Genomic DNA, 21,454 nt, shown 5'->3' on the forward strand with positions numbered 1-21,454 from the left:
TACCTAACTTCCTCAGTGCGCGCAGATCCTGTTTACACTCCGACTTGCCCGCCTCGTTCTCCAAAACTCTGTCCTTCTTGTTTTTTCTAAACATGGTGCCAACCCGGGTGGTGTTTAGGATTTTTTATTTTTATTTTTCCCGGCTGTTTGTTATCTCTGAGGCCAGCGGTCCCGGTCCGTTCCTGTGAGCTCTCTTGTGTTTGGCGTCTCCAAGACGTCTCGCGAGTTAAAAAAACTTTTCCTTCGCTAGTAGTAGGGAAAAAAATCCGGAGGCTGCCCACAGAGCCGGTGATGTCACCGAAAATGTTTGAGAGAGGCTAAAACCTTTTTTTTTTTTTCGAAAAGAGCAAAGCGCAGCTTGATTGTGGGGTACGTCTCCTCTGAAGCAAAGCGAATACGGACTGAAAAAAAAACCCGATTCGTGAGAACAAATAGCTTGAGACGAAAGACAAGCTCACACGCAGGCAAGACAGAGAGGAGATGGCGTTCCAGACTAACAGGACAGACCCCCACCTCAGGATTTCTACCAAAGCTTTCGGAAAATAGGCACCCTTTTGTTTATTTCATTCATTTATTCTTTTACCACGATCTCGTGGAAACCGGCGCAGCCAGTTTCCCCAGTTGACCAGCTATCTTCTAATGCGAGTATGTAATTACAGTATATATTCCACAACACACCTCCGCCACACCGGCTTTCTCCGGACAAAAGCAAAAGTAGACGGGAACATATACACAGAGCTTTGGAGTCGCCAGGGTTTAGGGTTTGCGGGTAAAATCCACACAGCGAGGATCCGAAAATAAGAGGAAGCAATCCTAGATAATATTTCCCTTTCAGAGAACCTGGGATACGGCGAAGCTCGTAATTGACCGGGCTGGACTAAAGCTTCATAAGACATTCAGGCGTCGAGATTTATTCAGTATCCCAGCTTGGCGATATGTTGCCCCCTAGTACCGGCTGAGAGAACTTCGACTGGAAAAAAAGCCACCCTGCCTCGACTATGAGGTTCTTATGAATTTTATGCCGCTCTGTTTTCCCGAGAATGTACCGCGATAAAGATGTAAAACGAAGCTTTAGGTTAGAACACAGAATGAGCCGTTCTCTGTGTCACAGCCTTCAACACCGGTCCGGGCGTTAATATTGTGAAGGTGTCTGGAAACCAAACGGCTGTTTATGACATAATAAAGTGTTTATACACTGTAGACTGTAACGCTTTTCAGAGGATCAATGAACTAAATGTAAGTTACAAAGATTGATATATAGATACCTAAATATAATTTGACAAATACAGTTTGAAAATGGACGGATAGCGAACAGTCTTGTGTTGGCTGGTGAGGTTTAATAATCTGGGGACGTCTAGGATTACAGGGGGGCTTTATCGCCCTTTTATTTCACAGAGGGCTGTTAATGAAAGGTAGATAAGGAGCTAGGAGGCTGTTTGAATTGAGATAAGGATAGGGAGTGTGGAAGAGAAAGAGACAGGCCTGAAAAGGACAGGAGGTGAAAGAGCGATTTCTCCTGCTTTTATTAGGTGAAAGAGAAGGGTTGAGGCTTAAGGTGAAAGGCTAAGGGTCACTGGGACACTCCATTCTGGGGGGGTGCGAAACGCTACAATATTCAGTTTCTACCACACTTGTACGAGATCTCGCCATCATAAATCAGCGCTCGGTGACTGCTCTGGAGAACGTGGCAGAGCCTGCATGTAGTCCTGAGAGTCAGGCTCAGCGGTAAAACTAGAAAATGCTAGAGCATATAGCGCCGCCTTCTGGTTAATACAACCTACAACAAAACTATACCCTGGATACCAGATGGGATACTCTTGCACACGTTATTTCAATGATTTTTTTTTCATGTTTCGTCTAGACGTGTTTAAGGTCACTTTAAGGTTTCCTTCAAACGTGTCCATTTATTTGATGAAAAAACACTGTTGCCATCAGCGGTTTGTCAGAGGAGCCTAGTAAACCGTCTCTGAATTGAGCAGATCACCGTCAGCCTGATCACAGTCATTGCTCCTTGCCTTCATTGTTATGCACTATGCAACTAACAGAGTTATCCGAGAAATCCCGATGTTTCCACTTGCAGTTTAATTTAAATTGAGACTGTAATGCAACCAGCTTATTTAAAGCTGAACATTAACATGAAACTCTGCAGGGTCAGGGGTGGCCACTGAGTGGATTGTCCAGAAAAGCGCTATATAAGTGTAAGCAATTATTATTATTATTATTATTATTATTATTATTATTATTATTATTATTATTATTATTATTAATACTATTATTACTGAAGGAGTAAAAAAATTGAGACAAACAGACATCCGAATTCTGAATGAGCACTCTGGCGTGACAGTTCACGCTGTGAAATGCACCTATAAAAGCCCTGCTTAGATGCAAAACTATGGTCTATTTGCGTTCTTCCAGTTACAAGAAATGTAGCTCTAGAGCCCCGCTGCTGGAGAACACAAAATCTTCTTGTCGAACCCTTGAGGTCACAAGTCCTGTGTCCTGAACACAAGGACCTCCGAAGAGTCGCCTTTTGCCACAAGAGGGCGCTCAAACTTCGCCTTCATATGCAAGTGTGTGTGTGTGGGTTTGGCAGGGGGGAGGGGCCACGTAACATTTAAAATCTTTTCATTGGTTATAACGGTTATGACGGTTTTGTCCCAGAAAGTATCTCATTCCGATTGGTCCGTCTTAACGTCTTGCGCAGGGGGTGGGAGGATGGGCGGAATCTCGGCCTGTGATTGGCTAAGAAGCGAGAGGAGAAGCGGAAACATGCCCGCCCAGGGACCAGCTGATGGATCAGTCTGCTGCGCTGTAGCCCAGGGCTGCTGAAGTCTGTCTCTCTGCGTAAAGCGCGCAGGGTAACACAGGCGATATGGGCTCTACCTGACAGCCTACAGAGTCGAGCTGAGCCGCCCCGCCGGGCTAGTCGGTACCGGTCAGGTGCGCCGTGAGCTCCGCTGGTTTCAGAGCGGTCAGGAGACGCCGGGGTTAATTTTGTAAGGTAACCGACCTTAGTCAGAAGGAAAGTGCAAAGTATCACTTGCTGAGCTCAAGATACAAGCTATCAGCGCGATACAGCCGCCGCCGTTTGAGTGCATGGGCGAGTTTCAGCACCGACACTTTCAGCGATTAAAGGCTTTAAGATTTAAAGGTCTTTGCGTATTGGCGAAGTAACGCGCTTCTGTAGCTAAACGGAATCAAATAAAATCTATGAAACTGAGGCTTAGCTTTATGATTTCATGTATCATGTACAGAACACAGTGTTTTGAAAATGTATTTTCTGCTTTAGTTCTCTTTACAATGGCACCATACTGTGAAGAACTTTACGTAATTAACTTGGTCATTTAAGAAGGCTCCACAGCCTAAACGTGTTTTCTTTCTTCTTTTTCCGCAGGGAATAAACCTATTGCTTGTTCCAGTTTAGTTTTCACTACGCGGGCTGAGAGGTGTCTCGGCAGTGTTTGCACTCAGTTGTCAACTCCACGGAGGGTCCGGGGCGCCCTGACGGATCAGTCCCAGGCGGGCCCCCCGGGTGGCGCCGCTGTGCCGCAGGCCGTCGCCCCTGAGCCCGGGCCAGATGCCCCTGGAGGGCCGTGGGGAGGCTGTGCCCGCAGGGGGCATGGCTCTCGCAGACCAGGACTGCCACCGGCGCTTCCAGACCGCGGTCTGCGTCATCCAGAACCTGCCCAAGACCGGTGAGCTGGGCGCCACCCGACAGATCTGCCGGGCGGACGTTAAAACCTCCTGCGGGAAAAAGATGTTGCGATTTGTTTCGAATGAGTTTCTCGGCCTCTGCTTGACTGACAGCTGGCCTGTGTGGTGCTCTGCTTCAGGCTGCTACAAGCCCTCCTATGACGTGATGCTCCGGCTGTACGGGCTCTACAAGCAGGCGACCTGTGGCCCCTGCAGGCTGCCTCGTCCCGGGTTCTGGGACCCCGTCGGCCGCTACAAATGGTGAGGGACTTGCAGGGAAGCTGGATAGATCTGTTTCAATGGTTATAGACTGGAATATGCTGCTGCTATGAATACAGTACATACAGTATGTGTGTTAAGTTTACATAAGATTTATTAGAAACATTGCAAACATTGCAAACCAGAGAGGGCGGTTCTGCCCATTGTGTTTGCTCACTTGCTGGTATTCCCCAGGGCATCTGCTTCAGCATGTGGTTGGCAGGCTTGTTCCAGACGCCCATCGCTCTTCGTGCACAGGAACTCTTCCTGGCCGCCGTCCTGCATGCATGCCCACTGGTCCTTGCGTGTGACTGTGTCGTTGTGTGTGCCGCTGGGATTTGGCTTTATAATGCCTCTTCCTCGCAGGGACTCCTGGAAGCGCCTGGGAAACATGTCTCACAGCGCAGCCATGACAGCCTACGTTGATGAGATAAAGAGAGTGGCACAGGAGGTAGGGCCTCTCTCCTGTCCTCAGCACAGAGAGTCACTGTATTTCCTACTGCTGGAACTCCAGGCCTCTCTTAATAAGGTAGAAAGCATGACGTACCCAGCGTCTGGCATTGTCTTCTGCTGGTACAGCCCTGGGGGGGATCAGACTGATACCCCTGGGATTCAGACTTGTTTCCGTGTGCTGTGTGTTTCGGAGCGCGGGGTGACCTGAGCACGTATGAGCACGCGTGTCCAGGCAGCGTGCTGGCACGACTGAGGCTGTGTCGCCCCCTGCAGGTGATTGACACCATGCCCGTGACGGAGAAGACGGCAGCCCTGTTCCACTACTTCAAGCCTCTCTACCACGTCATCCACGACATGCCCCAGCTCCCCGAGGCGCTGCAGAGCCTGAGGGCAGGTCATTATCTTATCATTCATGATCTCATCTGTGACTGGTGCCTTCAAGTCCACTGTTTGCAGAGAATAGGAGAGCAGAGCCCTTATACTTGGCACAGGACAGGAAATACGGGGTCCTCTGAAACCAAGAATATATCTGATGGTAATTTCTGACCTCAGATGACCTCATCTGAAGCTGAAATTTGTAAAAGGGTCTTTGTAAATAAATGGTTCAGTTTTAAGGTTGTTTGATGGACCTCAGGTGGACGCAGGTCTGTGAGGACCAGCACCAACAAAGCCAGAGCTGAGCGTGCGGGTGCCAGGTGTGTCAGAGAGGTGAGCTGTCCCTCGTGATGAGGCGTGTTTGGAAAGGGGTCAGGCTGACCATCAGCCCCGCTTGTACCCATGCGAGTGGTGTGGCCCTGTGGACGGAGCTAACGCCACTCACACTCTCTTCTCCCTCCTGCCTGTGTGTGTGACCAGGGCTGGAGCGGACGGACACGGACAGCGGCGCGAGTCTCGAGCTGAGCCAGGAGCTGCAGAGCCTGGGGAACGGTGAGCTTCGTCCTGCGTGGGACACGGTGCGGACGAGCGGCTGTCAGGGGGAGGTTTCTGGGAAACGCATCACAGCAGGTGATTCTCAGGCTTCCCTGGTACAGTGTGATGGTCTAAATAGTATCCCACAGATGCTGAATACTTCCTATTTATAGTGCAGGAACATGCACAGACATGTTGCAGTAAGTAATATGATTAGTTCAGCATTGCTGCCTCGCAGCGCCGGGGCCCTGGGTTCAGTTCGGGACCTGGGGTGCTGTCTGTCTGTGCCCTGTCTGTGCCCTGTCTGTGCCCTGTCTGTGCCCTGTCTGTGCCCTGACTTGTGCCTCTTGCTTGCCAGGATAGGCTCTGGCTGCTCCGTGACTCTGAACTGGATTAAAGTGGTTAGAAAATGGATCCATTGTTTCTGTATTGACATACATTTCGCAACTAACATCAAAGAAAGGGGACAAGAGAGACTCTTGCCTGGTTTATCGCTCTGAAGAAAGTTAAGAATGAAGGAAAGGCAGTGCGGATGACTTCTTAAAAAACATTTCAGGACATAGCACAGAAACAGGACTGAACCCAAATACTGGCCTTGACAGAAATAAGAGATTTGAATCAAAAGAAAAATAATTAAGAAAAAAGTAATTTGTTAAACTACCATTTATGCCTTTGTGTCCTAATTAAAGACATAAGTGAGAAGCAAAACCCAGCCTCAACTATATTTTTAGGACTTAAATCAGATCCTGTCTCTAACGTATTCACAGCTTTGAGTTTAGATGTTCAGCTCATTTATTTATTTAGACTCTGCTGTAGAAAGGCTGTGGGACTGATTCTGTGAACTGGGCTTCTTCAGGGCAGTTCATGTGTAATCAGTAATACCACTGCTAACAGAAGGCAGGAGGATCAAGGGGCCTGTTCCTACATATAGTACCACGCCTGTGACTTCCAGGATCTGACATTGTGAAACAAATGGCTCAATTCGGGCCTACCAGGACACGCCCCTCTCAGCTGGTTTGGGTTTTTAAACAAAGGGGTGTTGAGTGAAGAGGTAATTAAGAGCTGTCATTCTCCTGCACATTCGGTATGCAGTGTCTCTTATCATTCTCCAACATGGTCCCTGGCTCTGTGATTGAATTACTTGTCTGAACTGAATTCTGTTGTGAGCCAAAGAGCACGCAGTCAGCCAGCTGCAAACACTCCAGCTCTGAAGTGACCCTGACTGAATAGGTGCTGCATCTAGGAAATTGTGGTCCACTGTCTTCCCCGGGCAGCTGTGAATTGAAGGAAACTCCCCAGAGTGTGACTGGTGTCCTCAAGGAGTGATGAGCTCCTTTTCTCGCTGTGAGGGAGTTATCGGTGTCTCGTGAGCGGTGGGTGGCTCCTTGTAGATCTACCTGTGTAGCAGGGCTGGATCGACTGGTTGGTGTTTCTGCTGTTAAGAGGGAAAACTCCCTCCCCCAGTCCCTCCCCCGGTCCCGGTCCGGTCTGCACTCCCTCCCCCAGTCCCAGTCCGGTCTGCACTCCCTCCCCGGTGTCAGTGCTGTCTGTTGGGGTTCAGGGACGGAGGGGTGCTATCCGGGGAGGGATGTTTCATGCTGGCGACTCGTGTCTCTCTGCTGCAGGGGTGGTGCTGGAGGGCCCTCGGGTGTCCAGTGACTCGGAGGGAGAGGTCTTCTGTGACTCGCTGGAACGCCTGGACCACGATAAGGTACAGGAGTCAAAGGTCACAGATTTTTGACCAACAGCCTGTTGAGCAAAGGTGAAACATGTTTCTCCACTAGCTAATGATGTGAGTTAATTACTAAGAATCTATACTGTAGTAATTACAGTAAAGCACAGATTTGGTAAACCAGGATGTGAATATTGGGAAGCAGTGGAAATGCAAAATAAATCCATGAGGAAAAAAAAAGTGCAGATTTTATCTGGTTCTCTTTCATACAGGAGAATTTTTAACCACTTATCCTAATAGCTGGGTGATGGGCACCTAATTTGTCCAATAAGGGGCTGACCCAATATCTTTTAACCCCCTGACATTTTGACAAAGGTCTGACAGTGATGGGTTGTGGTTGTCCACAGTGCAGTCCCATCTAGCCTCAGGAAACAAGGATAGGTTTCGGGCGGCTGTGATCCTTGCAGTGGGAAAATGGAAGGATGGATGGGAACTGCAGAGCTGGCAAGATCTGTGATGTTTCGATGGAGAACCAGGAACTTTAAACTTTAAACTTCCTTAAAGAAATAAAGAGTGGAGAAGCACCCATAAGGGCCAGAGCCTACAGTCCATATGTGGAGCTCTGTAATGGGGGCGTGTCTCTTTGTGGGTGTGGCCTGTGGAGGTCACACTGTGTTCTCTGTCTGTAGTGCGACCAATGGCTGAATGGTCTTGGTTCTGACCACACCCCCGTTGCTGAGGCAACCCAGATGGGACTGGGCCAAGGCGGAGAAAGGGGACAGAGGATGAGGAGGAGGGGTTCCCCCAGGGCAGTACGAGAAGGACGCAGAGAGGAGACACGTGAGAAGACATCGTTCTCTTATTCCTTCTCTTTGTTGGCTTAAAAAGAAAGAAACCTCAAAAGCTTGCCCCTCGTGGGGTTGATTCATGATACGTATGCTTGACAACACAGCTAGGCTGAAATCACTGTCACGTTCAGCTAGTGTGATCAATTCGTTGCCTTTCAACAGATCCGTGCAAAGCTGCCTGCCAGCCAGTGCATTTCATATTGATGATCTATCCTCGGGACAGCAAATCAGACAGGTGCTGAGATGCGGACTTGCCCATTAGTGCTCCTCATCGAGCTCCTCTCTGGGTGTCCGTGTTCATGCTGGGGCCCCGGGCCCCTGGGCGCTTGGCCAGGGGGGAACCACGCGCTGCGGCGCTGCTGCTGGCGGGGGGCTGGTGTGGCGCCACGCCTGGCAATCTCACCATTCATTTGCGTTTGTGTCGCTGCAGGCTCCAGGGACCGGGGTGACGTCCCCCGCGCGGGGCGGGCGCTGGCGGGGGGCGCGGGGGCAGGGGGCAGGGGCGGCGAGGAGGGAGGCCCGGGGGTCGGCCAGGGGGCCGCGGTGCAGGAGCAGGTTGCCCTGGCGCTGCGGAGACTGCAGGAGGACATGCGCCACCTACTGGAGCGGCTGGAGACGCTGGAGAGGCTGACGCCGGCACAGGTAGGCTCTGCTGGCCCTGCCCAGCACCTCCGGGGGGCAGCAGAGAGCCGTGTGGCAAGGCATGTGTGCTGGCATGGGAGCCCCATCCTAGCACAGTAAGTGCATGGAAATACTCGAGACTGAACGTACCACACAGATTTACTATGGGAATTCAAGAAGACAGTCTGTGTCAAAGGTTGTCAAAAAACATCCCATCCCAGTATCCCGAGCATTTAATTACCCAGGTGGACCAGACCGAGGAGACATGCTGGGCTACAGCTCCCAGAGCACAGGAGCCAAGATCCCCTGACCTACAGGATAATCGGGGAGCTTAAAAAAGCCGGAGGTCCTTCCCGTGACAAACCCACCGGCTGCCCTCCAGCTGGTCAGACCTCTGCTTCTCGACATGTTGAGAGCTGTGCCTGCGAGTCAAAGCGCAAACAAATGCAAAGAGCTGGAGCACCGCTCTGCACTGTTAAACCAAGGCTCAGGCCACAAATGGTGGTGGTGTTGGTACGATCCTGCTCTGGAAACGGGGAATTCTGCTTACCTGTGTAACATGGTGGACAGGTCAAATTCCTGGCAGTGTTATGTGAAAAGGAGGAGCTCCGATGTCAGGAATGCGATTTCGGAGGGGCAGCACGGTCACCCTACAGCACACGCAGGAGGGCGTGAGCGCTGAGCGGTAGGCGTTGGGCACTCGGAGACCTGTCTCCTGAACTCTGTCTCTCTGTGCTCCAGGAACGGGAGCCAGGCTGGAGACCTGCAGCGCGAGACGTCACTCCTGCGGAAAAGGTAAAGAGCTCAGGCGCTTCCGCAGGGCGACACGGGCGGTTAGCGGCCGAGGCGTGGGGTTGTGTTTGTCTCCGTGATCGGATGCGCATGATGAAAGAGGACGAGACGGGCCAGGGAACCCGTCACACCTGTCTCACGGCGGCTTTGCAAGTGCCTCTTTCGTTCAGAGGAAGCAGAGGTGAAGACGTCGTGCTGTTAGGAGTGTGGCGAGAAAGAGGAGACTGGAGTGCAGGAGACATGTCATCACTCCAGGGATCTGTCAGGAAGCGTCCTCGGAGAGGGTTGTAGAGGGAAAAGTCATGGGTATGACAAAGCCTTAGAACAGATCTGTTCAGGGAGAGATCTACATCTCAGTCTATTGTTCAGTCTGCTGGAGTCGACGGGTGTCGTGTCTGATTATCAGGGACAACAGTGTATCTCCGACCTCTGGCCAGACGGTTATCTGCTGGTCAAAGTTCACTTTAATCCAGGGTGTAGAAAGAGTAAGAGTGAGTGAGGAAAGAACAGTGAAGCTCAAGGACCAAGTTAAAGGAGGACAGGGAAATACCACTGAGCCGGTCGTGCCTGAGCTAAGGAAGGCAAGACTTGGGGTTTATGTACATGGGCCCTTCTAGTCGTGCTGCCACAAAGAAGCACCTGTTACAGCAGCTAGGAATGTGAGTGTAGTGTCAGGGCTGAGGTACGTTATTCAAACCTGTTCTGAGGAATCAGCCAGCCTACGTGACCTTCAAACCTCGGGTTAAAAAATAAGCTTATCAGCAACGGATCTGACAACAAAAATTCCACCTTTCATTAAGACGGATGGAGCGTTGCTCTGTAATTGGCCAGCCTGTGTTCTGACTGACAGTGGAATTTGTGGGCGGAAGTCTGCTCTCGCCCTGCAGCGGGGAGGGTGTGGAGGGGTGTGCTGGTGTCTGCTGTGATCATCAAAAAGGCTCTGAATACCAATCATATCATCTGGCTTTCCTGAAACTCGTTCTTGGTAATGCTTTCTAGTAAATGGCTATTTATGAATCATTAGTTACAGTTTCCTGCTGACTTCAGTTCCATTCGACTGTGCTCCACAGTACACATTTTTATTAATGACTTTAAATTTGACTGCATATTTGTTCAAAGGTTTATCACTTAGACAAAAAGTTCAGATTGTTTTTACAATTGGCTACACCCCAATCTGATCTGCAGAGATGGTCAGTGACACCTGAGGAGCTGTTTGTATGAAGGAACAAAAAAGGTTACAAAGAATAGTCCACCTAGCCTGCCTGGCGGTGATTGGTCAAAAGTGATGAATGCTAGTTACTGAATGGATTAATGACTTTCTGGATTAATATGGACAATGTCACATTAATTGACACCTTCTGAAGGTGTGGCATTAAGGTGGTCACTTACTTTCCAGCAAGTGTCATTGGTTACCTTGTTTAACTGTTCAACTGTTTAAAACACTTTGGCAGCTCGTCATTTAATAATTTAGTGATTAAGAGATGTCTTGAAGTGATAACAGGAGCTCTCCTTAGCCTCTCCACACAAGAGATGAACAATCCAGACTTCACTAAACAGAATACCTGCTAAACAGACTGAAACATTGCATTTCATACAACATGAAAATGCGGTTTTAGTGTGACCTGTGGCTTTCCAGGATCGGCCACCCCCAGATTCCAGGCTGAATTCACTGCTGAACTTGGCAGCCTGTTCATGTCACTTCATGTATAATTACACTGGAGTAACAGTTCCTTGTTACAGCATATTAACCCCATTGCCCTCTTACAGATTGGCCAACCTCTAACCTTTAGCCCTTGACCTTTACCCTTTGAATCCTTGCTTTAAAAAACAACCAGGACACTGACAGAAACACCCACAACAGGCTCTGTCCTGTGCTGGATTTGAGATGAACCTTCCTGCTGTCTTAAGTTTTCGTTTTCACATGGTTCAGTCTTTTTGGAAAGGCAATTCAGGAGGACCAGCCTATGGTCCTCATACCGAATACAGAGCAGGAGAGAGGAGATCTTGAAAACAGGCTTCACGATTTTGCATTGTAAAGAGCCGTGTTTGTGCTGTGTTTTACTCTTCTCTGTTTTGTGTTTGCCTGCAGGGGCCCTGGTATGGGGCGTTTGGTGTGTCTGGGCGCACTCTTCTCTTCCTGCTCCTCTGGCCCTTTCTGGCCCAGGGCCTGGCCAGCCTGCTGTGGCACAGACACAGGAAGGTCCGGAAGGCCGCGTGACAGACCCACGGGTCGGGGATCCGGTGCCACTGCATCTCCTGCCATCACAGCACTGGTCGAGCCGAGTGCCTGACCCAGACCGGAAGACCAACACCGGCTACAGATTGCTTAGAACCAGTCGTGTCAGCACGCCGCACGACAGAGTGGGGCTCCTCCACCTTAGACACTAGTATCCCATCATCCTCCAGCGCTGAAGAGTCCAGAGAGGAATGGATGCGAGGGGTCCACAAGGACTGAGGGGTCCACTGGCATCCTGGATTGCTGTTGAGCACTGAGCAAATACACCAGTAAATTCTGTGTCAGGGGAACTAAATCTAGGAGCACCTCATAATGCAGAGATAATAACATCTCTAATTATTAACTAACTATTACTCAACAGCTCTGTTATCTACGGCCCAATGAGCTCTCTTTCTTATATTTGGGGTTTCTGGTTTGTGTGAATGTTTTCTGTTTCCATATTTCCCCTTTGTATGCTAAGCACTATGTTTCAAGTTGAGTGTAATGAACAGACAGGGAAGCATTTCAGTGTTACGCCACAGAGCTGACCTAATGGGGAGAAAAGGAGCAGTGACACAACTGTGACTTCTGTCCCCCTTCCCCCCATGAGGTTAACGAGTTCCTTTCAAAAAACTACGTGAAAACAGCACCTATTATCTTGGAAACATCTAAGAAGAAGAAACAAAGAGAGTCACACAAGAACATGCAGTTTTGTTTTTCCTTTTAGTGTTGCCAGAATCACTAAAGATTCAAGTAGCTGTCCCTTATCTGAGGGGGCGTGGCTGCTTCTCAGTAAGGAGGTGCTTCAGTTCCAGTGCCACTGGTGCTTTCAGGTGCAGCGCAGCGTGACTCTGAGGTCACTGCAGCCCGTTCAGTGAAACAGATCTGGGAGGGGCTCGTGGGCGATACCAGGGGGTCGATGTGGACCCGGATTCAGTGCCTTTCAGCTCTTGGGTGAGGGGTGAACCGAAGGGCTGCTTAACATCAAGAAGCTTAAACCGGCTTTAGCCCTGTTAATCAATTACATAGATCCAAGATAATGGAGACTCCTTTGTGTCCTCGTTATTGTTGTTAAAAAAAGCTTGCTGACCCTGTTCCCAGAGTCAACTGAAAAGGGTTACAAAATATTTTCTCAGTGCAATAAGAACAGTTATGATTTTGAGAAAGGTAAGATGTACAAAGTTCAGTGTTTTGACATGCTGCAGGAATGCAACGCTGATCAAGTGAGTGGGATGGAATGTAAATGGAGACACGTACAGTATATGAAGCAGGAAGGCGTTTCTAATGAATTACCTCTTGACACTTGAATGATCTGTATGCAAACAGAGAGTAACACTGAGATCAGACTGTTCCTGTCTGTGGCTGAGAAAAGATTCACAGATAAAACAAGATGTGCAAAATTATATTTGGTGTGGGGGGGTGTATGGTGATTAGAAAGTTTTAAAGATATTAAAAATATATTACATCAGTACTTTTCTTCTGAAATGTCAACCTTAAAACTGAAAACACAAAAACAGTCTTTTCAGTCCACTCTGAATGTTGGCACCTTACAGTTCATCCCACAGCTGCAGACAAGAGGCACAGTATTAAGAAGGGGCAGTTTATCAGTAAAGAGGTATTTTAATTACTTTCATCTGACCCTGTTGCACATGTGCCCAGAAGGGGCCGCTGTGACATGTGAAAAGCTGCTTTGCTAACCTGATGACAGGCCCAGTGCTGTCTGTAGCTGGCGGCATTGGAGAAATACGTCTGAGTGTTAATGAACCTGCACATGCTGTGTTGTGCTTCAGCAAAAACATCTATTCCTCATCTTCCCAGAGCTGAGCTGACCTAGGAATGGAGAAGAGTCCAGCCATCCACAGGGAGTGCTTACAGATCAACTAGTGATGCAGCCGTGCAGAAATCCTGAGTATCCCTGCAGCTGTCAGCCCAAGTTATGAGATGCAGAGGTGTTGATGTCTGTTCCATGTTGTGCTAGGTGCTGTGCTGGAGTTGTATTCTTCATGCCAAGGAGACAGGTTTTATAAGGCTCCTGCACACACATTGTGTCCGGTTGACAGTTGGCCTGTCTCAGTGTGGCTTTCACTATTAGAAAACTTCCTGTTTTTCCGGCCCAGCTCATGACTTCGTGAATGTGACTGCGCACTGAACTAAGGAGCGGAGCTGTGGTCCGTGAATTAGTGAGAGTGTGGGGCTCAGGGCGCTGCTCCATTCTGAGGGAGATCAGGCAGGCAGCCCTGCAGGTCCAGACCCTGCTGACCAGTGATTGAACTGCTGTCTCCGGTGCAAAGCCAGGACCCTGACAATGAGAGAGTCTGACTGAGGCAGTGCTGGGCTGTGCGCTGGAAGAGCGGACTGATGCACCAGCAAGAGGCAGCCTGGCCTTAAACATCATGCTGTGCGTGGAGCCAACACTTTTACCCATCTGCTTCCACAGTGCAGAGTGCATGTTACCCATAGTAGTACGGTACAGTACTGGTGTTCTGTAACCACTCTCCCACAGGCTGCTGGTGCCCTGCTGAGGAGACAGTGCGTTCAATAAGAAGGTGCTCAGCTGCCAGGTATCGGGGAGCTTGATGACTGACGACTGGCTCTTCTTAGACAGACACTCACACTGCCCGTCACACCTCTTTGCCATGAACTCTTGTACGTGTGCAGGATAGGAGCCAGTTTCCAGTTATTGTAGATGTGTTTATTGTCTTTATCGCCAGTCCCAGGGGATGCGTTGTGCATTACCATGCTACTCTGTGCAGCACTTTCACTGCGCTGTGCTGCACTGACCTCTGATTTTACCCTGATTTCACTCTGCTCTGCACTGCGGCGTTTCCTGAAATACCCTGTGCTGTGTTGCTCTTTGATTCTCCCCAAGTTTCCCAGTAAACCTAGACAAGGGACGGCACTGCCTTGGCAGTTGTCTCCCTCCCATGAGGAAGTGATTCAGGAGGAGGTCGGCTCTCCCTGCCAGCCCAGGGAGCACCCTGGAGCCTACTGGGGTCACGGTGGCAGGGGAGGGTATGGCTTATGATTCTTACAACGCATGATGCAGTAAAGTACAAATCAGATAACCATTTAGGGAATTAAGCAAATAATACCTTGCAAATAAGCAGGGAAAACTATTTTTTCCTTGTTTTTTTTTCAATCTAAGATATAAATTTACTGCATGTGTGCCTGTATGGATTTGACTACAGCTGCCGTCATCTCAAGCAGGTGGGGCTGCACACTGCGGGTGGTGGAGGGGATCCCCATTACCTGTAAAGCGCTTTGAGGGGAGTGTCCAGAAAAGCGCTATATAAGTCTAAGGGTTATTTATTTATAATAACAATGTGCCCAAAATCAGTAACTCTTTTTCCACAACCCATCCGCCCTTGCAGGAGGTGAATATAAATTCGCAGTTAGGACCCGAATAGAAAACCGAAATCCTTGACGATTAAGAGCTCGGCTGCAGCAGAAACCGGAAGACAGCCGTGCCCCTGCTCGGGCGCGGGGAGCCCCTGTTCGGCAGCGCTGCTCCAATGCGGCTCTGTCTCCACCAGATGGCACTGTAAACACAGAGCGGGCCCGCAGAGCTGACGCTTCGGCCGTCCAGTTTGTTGAACTCATGCGAAATAGTGAAAAAGAGCCCAAACGGTATGACATCAACTTCCCTTTATCTTGACAGTCTGCACTGCCTGTTTGTTGCCCAGTGTATCTGTGTTGTCACTCAGGGCATCAGCAGTCCTCTTGTCATGTTCCCATTATATTAAACAACCACACTTTAGCATGATTTTGCATTTCTAAGAATCACATTTTAAGTGACAGAGACACATGCAGGCGAGCTCTGTCTTGAGACCTACTGTACATTTGGGCCCCTCCTGAGAGACACTAGCCTGGCTCTGAACCTGCTGAGACAGACAGCTCTGGCCAGAGGAGATAACGCACATCAGAACCCTGGCCAAAAAGATGGAGCAAGATAATCCCACACAGGTTCCCTATCACAAGGCATTTTCTGGTTTTCCTACAACACTCTGGTACCAGTGATAAAAATATCACCCTCTGTATCAAGTCCTTCACTGGATACAGGGCCAAGCTGTCAGATACCGCTGTGTTAGTGTTGCTCCATTTTGTGCTTGGTGCTGGGGGTCTCCAAATGAAGAGAACATTGAAGCTTTTCATTCCAGAACAAAGTCCATATACTGAGACTTTTACAACAGTCTGTATAAAACACAGGCATCAGATAAAGACTTATTTCATAACAGAAAGCAAACATGATGAAATGTTCACTTCATTGCTTCTGCTGCACCTTGATTGAGTGGATCTACAGAACCTTCTTAAAGTCAGCTGTCTTTACTGTGGAAAATCACAGAGCACAAAACAGAGCAGACACAAACACCAAAGTTGGTCACACCAGCCTCGTGCAGTTATGTAGGCAGAATGTAAGAGAGGGAGTCTACTAGTCCTCACAGTGGGAACTGCTTAACAAATTAATTTCTAAGACATAATCATGATCCAGTAGGGAGCTGCGTCAGCATGCGTAGGCTGCAAAGGAACTAGTAAAGCTGAAAGTTGTTCCAGCTGAAAAGAAACACAACGTTTCGGCTGTGGAGCCTTCTTCGGGTTGACACACCCAAAGAAGGCTCCACAGCCGAAAGCTGTCTCCTTTCATCTGCTTTCAGCTGAAGCAAACCTTCACTAGTTCCATAATCATAATCATAGTCGTTGCTTGTTTTTTCGTGAGCAAGAGACAGCCTTTACTGGTGGATAGATGGCTTTTCACAGTGGAAAGTATTCATTGTGGCCCTTCTCACAGTGTGTGCTAACTCACAAATGCAAATACAACCCCCTCCCCCTGATTTATTGGAGTGAGCCCTTAGAGAGGTGTTTCACATTCACAATCTCCTTGCCAGGAGGCTGATTCTGTTGGATCTGCCTTGTGTTTGGCCCACAATGCATTTGTTTCTTACAGCTATTTTTCACCTCATAAAAACAAAGACCACATGGAGTTTATTTGCTTGATGGATTGGACTATAACAAAGCAAGCCACACAACTAAACAGAGTGTGAAATCTGCTGGCTTACTTCTTCCAGTTTTCTCTCAGAAGAACCACAATAAATGCAGTCCGGTGGGAATTGGGAATAGTCCCAAACGTCAGGCCAGTTTAACTCAGCTGGTTCAAACAGTGTGCTAACAGTACATGGCTCCTTCCTCTTTATAGATGTGGAAGCAGCAGAAAGAGGTTTGTACTACCCCTTTTGCTTAGAAAGAAAGGTAAAAATAAATAAGCATTGGTATTTAAAAACTGAATCGTAAGTAACATCGTAGGTCACAAGAGGGAACTATTTCGGTGGTCTCAGCTCAGTCAAGGTGACAGGCAGTTGTACTTTGACCTGCTGTCATGCAATTGGCACCAATTTGTGCTCTGCCAAAATAAAAAGAGCACACCCAGAAGATTACAGACCACTTTTTTTCTACAATATTTACAATCTCAAGAAACACTTATTATCTTTCTACAGAAGCCTGTGCATCAGGCCCTGCGTGACACACAAGGCGGTGTGGGCAGTGTGGTGTTTGAGCCTGCTCCGTTTTGTGCCTGGTGCCAGCTCACACCACACGCATTATTGCTGTGGCTGAGGCTGAACTAAAATTCTTGAACAAATGGACTGCTTAAACTGAACAAAACACGGAGGAAGATGCTGTTCCGTGTGCTGAAGATGCTGGAATCGATACCTTGGGAAGCAAGGAATCTGACACTCAAGGCGAACAGGAGAATCAACTTTAAAAATCTAAACAAGCAAGAAGAGCAATTAAATCATCGATGAACACCATAGATTCAGAGCTCAGCAGTGTTCCTCCAGTAACAGGATTGGGAACCTCTGTACTATCCTTTCCAGAGCTTGGAAAAACCTTTCTAAAGAAAAGCTAAAGGGGTTGAGTTTTTAGCCACGGCCTAACTTAAACAGTCAACACTGAGAGCTCGGCAAAAGGGGGAATGGGTGTTTCAAACTCTGTAACAGTGGTGTTTAGCAACAAATAAGGCCAGATATTTGAAACCGGTGACGTTGTGCTGTCACTGCCGGAGCGCAGCACAAACACAACAGACGCGCATCGCCGCCGCGTCCGATCGAGGCTCGGAAATCCACGGTGCCGGTACCGGTTCCAGCGGTACCAGTGAGCCCTGACCTGCAGCTGTGAGAGCAGTTCGCCACAAACGGCACCAAACCGAGCGGCGCCGCCCCCCTCCTGGGGCGCAGCACGGTACCCCCTCACCTGACATACACCCCTGGGCGTCTGGAGTCACCCCACACACTTGCAAATACTGTGAATGTGCCCCCTGTAAACACTGCCACACGCAGACCAAGATGCGAGGGGGCCCGAAAATCATCCTCATCTTTTAACTTGGATTGGGTGCCCTGACACGTTCAGTAAGAAACCTCTCCTTCTCGCCGGACGGTCAGAGTGGACAGCCGCCTGCAGCCACCCCCGGCCAGCGGGCCCCTTGGTCACCCGGGGCGGGGGGAAACGTCGATTTACGGCTACAACCGAGGAACCGCCTGCATGTTTTTCTTAAGGGAAATAATTCTGCCAGCCTCGGCGTCTGGGAGACCCGCAGACCTGCGCGGGGGGCTACTGGCCGGACTGGGGGCGCGGGGTCCCCCGCAGACACGGGGGGCACTCGGAGGGCTTCGCTCTCCGTCGTGTTTTCACGCCACCCCGCTATCGCCGTGAAAACCGGACGGCTTCAGCCGGTTTAGCACACTTGGCGCAGAGCTGTGCGTCGGAATGGGCCCCCCCGACACGCACCCGCAGGAGCGACCGCCCGGAACACAGGACCGCTAGCAAGAGCCCGGGGAGGAACAGCACCCCGGGAACGGCGATACGGCACATTCTTAAATGAAACTACGACGTTACAGCCCCGCCTTGCCTTTAGGTACACTCGTTTATTTCACATGCGTTTACGGTACAGCTTCACAGCTGGGCTTTCCTTGCGCACTCCTTTCAGCGGAATGAAGAGAGCGCCGTCAGCATATCCATCCGCTCTGGAAATCAGGGGCTTGGCAGGGCCACCCTCACAGCGTTTGAAACAACGTAGACATGTTGAACGATTTAATGTACAAGCGCAGGCAAAAGTCATCGTAAGATTTAATGCAGATTTATATCTATATGTTACAGGACTGAGTGGGGAACTAGTTTCTGGATGAGGGAGCGTTCATCTCTTCAACTGAGGTGATCAGTTCTGGTTAGGATATTCATAGTACTATTTCTTTAACATCTAGAAACATAAACATAAACGGTCAGTTAATTAAAACTGTTCTCAGCTGTATCTGATGTTGTCATTGTGTCTCTGTAGCGCTTCTTCAAATAATGATTTCAACAGTTTGTACGGAGTCTCCCCCTAACATTTGGAAGTGGTAGTTCCCAGAAGGCTGGCCCCGTTGACGTTAACTGATTGGAAGAAGGAGTTTTAAATTGACAGCTCAGCAGACGAATCGAGAACCAGTTGAAGCTTAGCAACAGCGCACGAGTCATTCTGTCCAATGGCCGCGCGCAAGGACCGGGTCGAATCTCGTCTCGGGCCTCGCACGGTGATTGGTCGACAGCTGGGGCATGTAGCTGGGGGTTGTGGGATAGGTAGTTTTTTAGGCTCCCCTGGCCGTGCTCGGAATAGGGCGTTCGGACTACAAGTTCCAGAACGTCGCTCCGCCCGTAAGTTTCTGGCATGCGCAGAGCGCGCGGCGGTGTTTGTATATAAACAGGGGCTGCTGCTCTCCGCCAGCAGTTGGGAGAGAGATGTGGAGGCGGTAGAGTGAGGCTTAGGAGGCGCGGAAGAGGGTCACGGGTGCTGAAAGAGTTAACTGAGGCACTGGAGAGCTGAGCAACTAGCGGCGCGTCAGGAGTAACAAGTGAGAAGTCTGAAGACAACTTTCTGCTTCGTCCAGGCTCGACGCTTCCTAGATAGAGACCGGATGTTGTTGAATTCAGGAAAGAGGAGCGACTTTTGATCAAGCCCGAGATCTCGCTCGCGTTGACTGGGGGGAGAGTCGGGGCTCGGATTTGCGCAGCGGAGCGGACGAGCCGCCCACCTGCTGCCAGGATGTCGGAACCTGCCGACCCGGACAGCCAGCGGGGCCCGCAGTCCCCCGGGGCCCCGGCAGGGGGCAGCCCTGAGCCTCCGGGGCAGCTGGCGGCCTGCGAGGGCGGCGGCGCGCAGGCGGGCGCTAGGGGGCGCTGCGGAGCCGGGGGGCCGGCCCAGAACGGCGCTGCCGAGGAGCCGGGTCAGGCCCGGGGCAGCCCGGAGGCGTGTCCCGGGGAGGGCGGGCCGGCGGCGCAGGGCCGGGGCGGGGGCGGGGGCGCCCTGGACCCCGGCTGCCCCGGCGGGGGGCTGCCCGCCATCCCGGAGGCGCGCCTGGGCAAGAAGAAGCACCGGCGGCGGCCCTCCAAGAAGAAGCGGCGCTGGAAGCCCTACTTCAAGCTGTCCTGGGAGGAGAAGAAGGAGCTGGACGAGCGGGAGACGGCCCGGGCCTCCCGGGTCCGCGCCGAGATGTTCGCCAAGGGCCTGCCGGTGGCGCCCTACAACACCACGCAGTTCCTCATGGACGAGCACGACCTGGGCGAGCCCGACCTCAACACCGAGCTGTGCGGGCGGCGGCTGGGCGCGGCGGGCCGCCCGGAGGACACGGCCAGCGAGGAGGACTTCCCGGAGCCGGAGGACGAGGAGGAGGGCAGCGGCGGCGGCAGCGACGGCATGGGGCGGCCCGGGGACGGCGGCGGGGAGTTCCTGCAGCGGGACTTCTCCGAGACCTACGAGCGCTACCACGTCGAGAGCCTGCAGAACATGACCAAGCAGGAGCTGGTGCGGGAGTACCTGGAGCTGGAGAAGTGCATGTCCCGGCTGGAGGACGAGAACAACGTGCTGCGGCTCCGCGCCGCCAAGGGCCTGGACGTGCCCGCCGAGAGCCCGGCCCCCGAGCCGGCCCCGGCCCCCGCGGACCCCCGGCTGCAGGAGCTGCAGGAGCTGCAGGGCGAGCTGGAGCGGCTGCGGGCGCAGAACAGCGAGCTCCGCCTGCAGAACGAGCGCTGGAGCCGGGAGCGGGGCCCCGGGGCCTCGCCGGGCGAGTGAGCGAGCACTGCCGGGCCCTGGCGGCCCCTCGGCCCCGGGCCGGCCCGGCGGGGCTGCTGGCCCTTCCCGAACTGGACTGCGGGGCGCTGGCTCCGGACTTCATCAGCAAGGAATGTACATATTTTAAGTCGGCTTGAAGCTTTTTACAGATAACGTGGTAAAATGTTTTCCTTTTTATCTTTTAGTTTTCTTTTCCCCCTCCTGGTGTTAAAACTGAACCCTCCTCTGGTCTGTACTGGTCGGACTCGACTACATCTGACAGCTGTTGAAAAGCCGCCTGTCCTTTCCTCTTCAGTTTGTAAATATATAAATATACACGATATGTGCTTTTGTGTTTTTATTTTTTCCGACTGTTTTGTTCTTGAAGCGCTAGCCGCATCTCATGAATAAACATCCCCTTTCAAACTGGGGTTATCATTTTGTTTTAATAGACTAGTGGCTGCTTCAGACCTCCCTGTCCAGCTGCTCAGTTCTGGAACAGCCTGAAGTTTCAAGTGGATGAACTGAAAGACAAATAGAGACCTGACAGCTAAGCCTGACATAACCGCTTCAATAATATCTCTTTGATTTAGATGACTAGGCAGCTTTAATCCCGTATGGTTGTGTTATGGTTAAAAGATTTCAATAGTTAAACTGTGTCCTCTGGGGTAAGGAATCGTGAGTTCACAGGTCTTGTATGGGTGTTAATGGTGAGCAGTGCAGGCAGTTGTCAATGGGTCTGTAGCAGGGAAGCACTGTGCCACAGAGTCTCGCTGCTGGTGCCCTTCTGAAAGGAGGTGCCTGGTGCCATGCTGCAGCCTGGCCTCAAGGTGCCAGCGTTCCCTCACTGTTCACTGCCTGCACACAGGGTAGTCACACCTGATCCCAGTAGACTAGAGCAGGCCTTGTGCTGAACAGCT

General features: G+C 50.8%; 3 protein-coding genes across 8 annotated transcripts in view; 2 read left to right on the forward strand and 1 right to left on the reverse strand.

Moving 5' to 3' along the window:
- Positions 1 to 94, reverse strand: part of LOC102698909 (1-phosphatidylinositol 4,5-bisphosphate phosphodiesterase delta-3-A) — a 28,712-nt gene extending 28,618 nt beyond the window's left edge. Inside the window, exon 1 of one of the 2 annotated variants that reach the window (XM_015361965.2) lies at positions 4 to 94. In XM_015361965.2, coding sequence (XP_015217451.2) covers positions 4 to 94 — 91 coding nt within the window. The remainder of the gene's footprint in view (positions 1 to 3) is intronic. The other variant, XM_015361966.2, reaches the window with a different exon arrangement.
- A 476-nt stretch (positions 95 to 570) lies between these two features.
- Positions 571 to 12,932, forward strand: acbd4 (acyl-CoA binding domain containing 4). 5 transcript variants are annotated; one of them, XM_015361968.2, is made up of 11 exons: positions 571 to 645; positions 3,395 to 3,695; positions 3,834 to 3,954; positions 4,318 to 4,402; positions 4,678 to 4,798; positions 5,260 to 5,409; positions 6,939 to 7,024; positions 7,675 to 7,825; positions 8,264 to 8,475; positions 9,196 to 9,249; positions 11,336 to 12,932. In XM_015361968.2, the coding sequence occupies exons 2-11, from the start codon at positions 3,578 to 3,580 to the stop codon at positions 11,462 to 11,464; spliced, it is 1,227 nt and encodes a 408-aa protein (XP_015217454.2). In that variant the 5' UTR covers positions 571 to 645; positions 3,395 to 3,577; the 3' UTR covers positions 11,465 to 12,932. The 5 variants fall into 5 exon arrangements, with proteins under 5 accessions (XP_015217454.2, XP_015217456.2, XP_015217453.2 ...); XM_015361970.2 differs by lacking the exon at positions 571 to 645 and adding an exon at positions 2,761 to 3,001 and having other exon boundaries at positions 5,260 to 5,331; XM_015361967.2 differs by lacking the exon at positions 571 to 645 and adding an exon at positions 2,762 to 3,001.
- A 6,063-nt stretch (positions 12,933 to 18,995) lies between these two features.
- Positions 18,996 to 20,875, forward strand: hexim1 (HEXIM P-TEFb complex subunit 1). Its single transcript, XM_015361851.2, has one exon. It carries the CDS (start codon positions 19,530 to 19,532, stop codon positions 20,553 to 20,555), a length of 1,026 nt encoding a protein of 341 aa, XP_015217337.2. The 5' UTR covers positions 18,996 to 19,529; the 3' UTR covers positions 20,556 to 20,875.
- The last annotated feature ends 579 nt before the right edge of the window (positions 20,876 to 21,454 follow it).

This window comes from Lepisosteus oculatus, chromosome 28, assembly GCF_040954835.1.
Source record: "Lepisosteus oculatus isolate fLepOcu1 chromosome 28, fLepOcu1.hap2, whole genome shotgun sequence".
In the NCBI taxonomy this organism is placed as follows: Eukaryota; Metazoa; Chordata; class Actinopteri; order Semionotiformes; family Lepisosteidae; genus Lepisosteus; species Lepisosteus oculatus.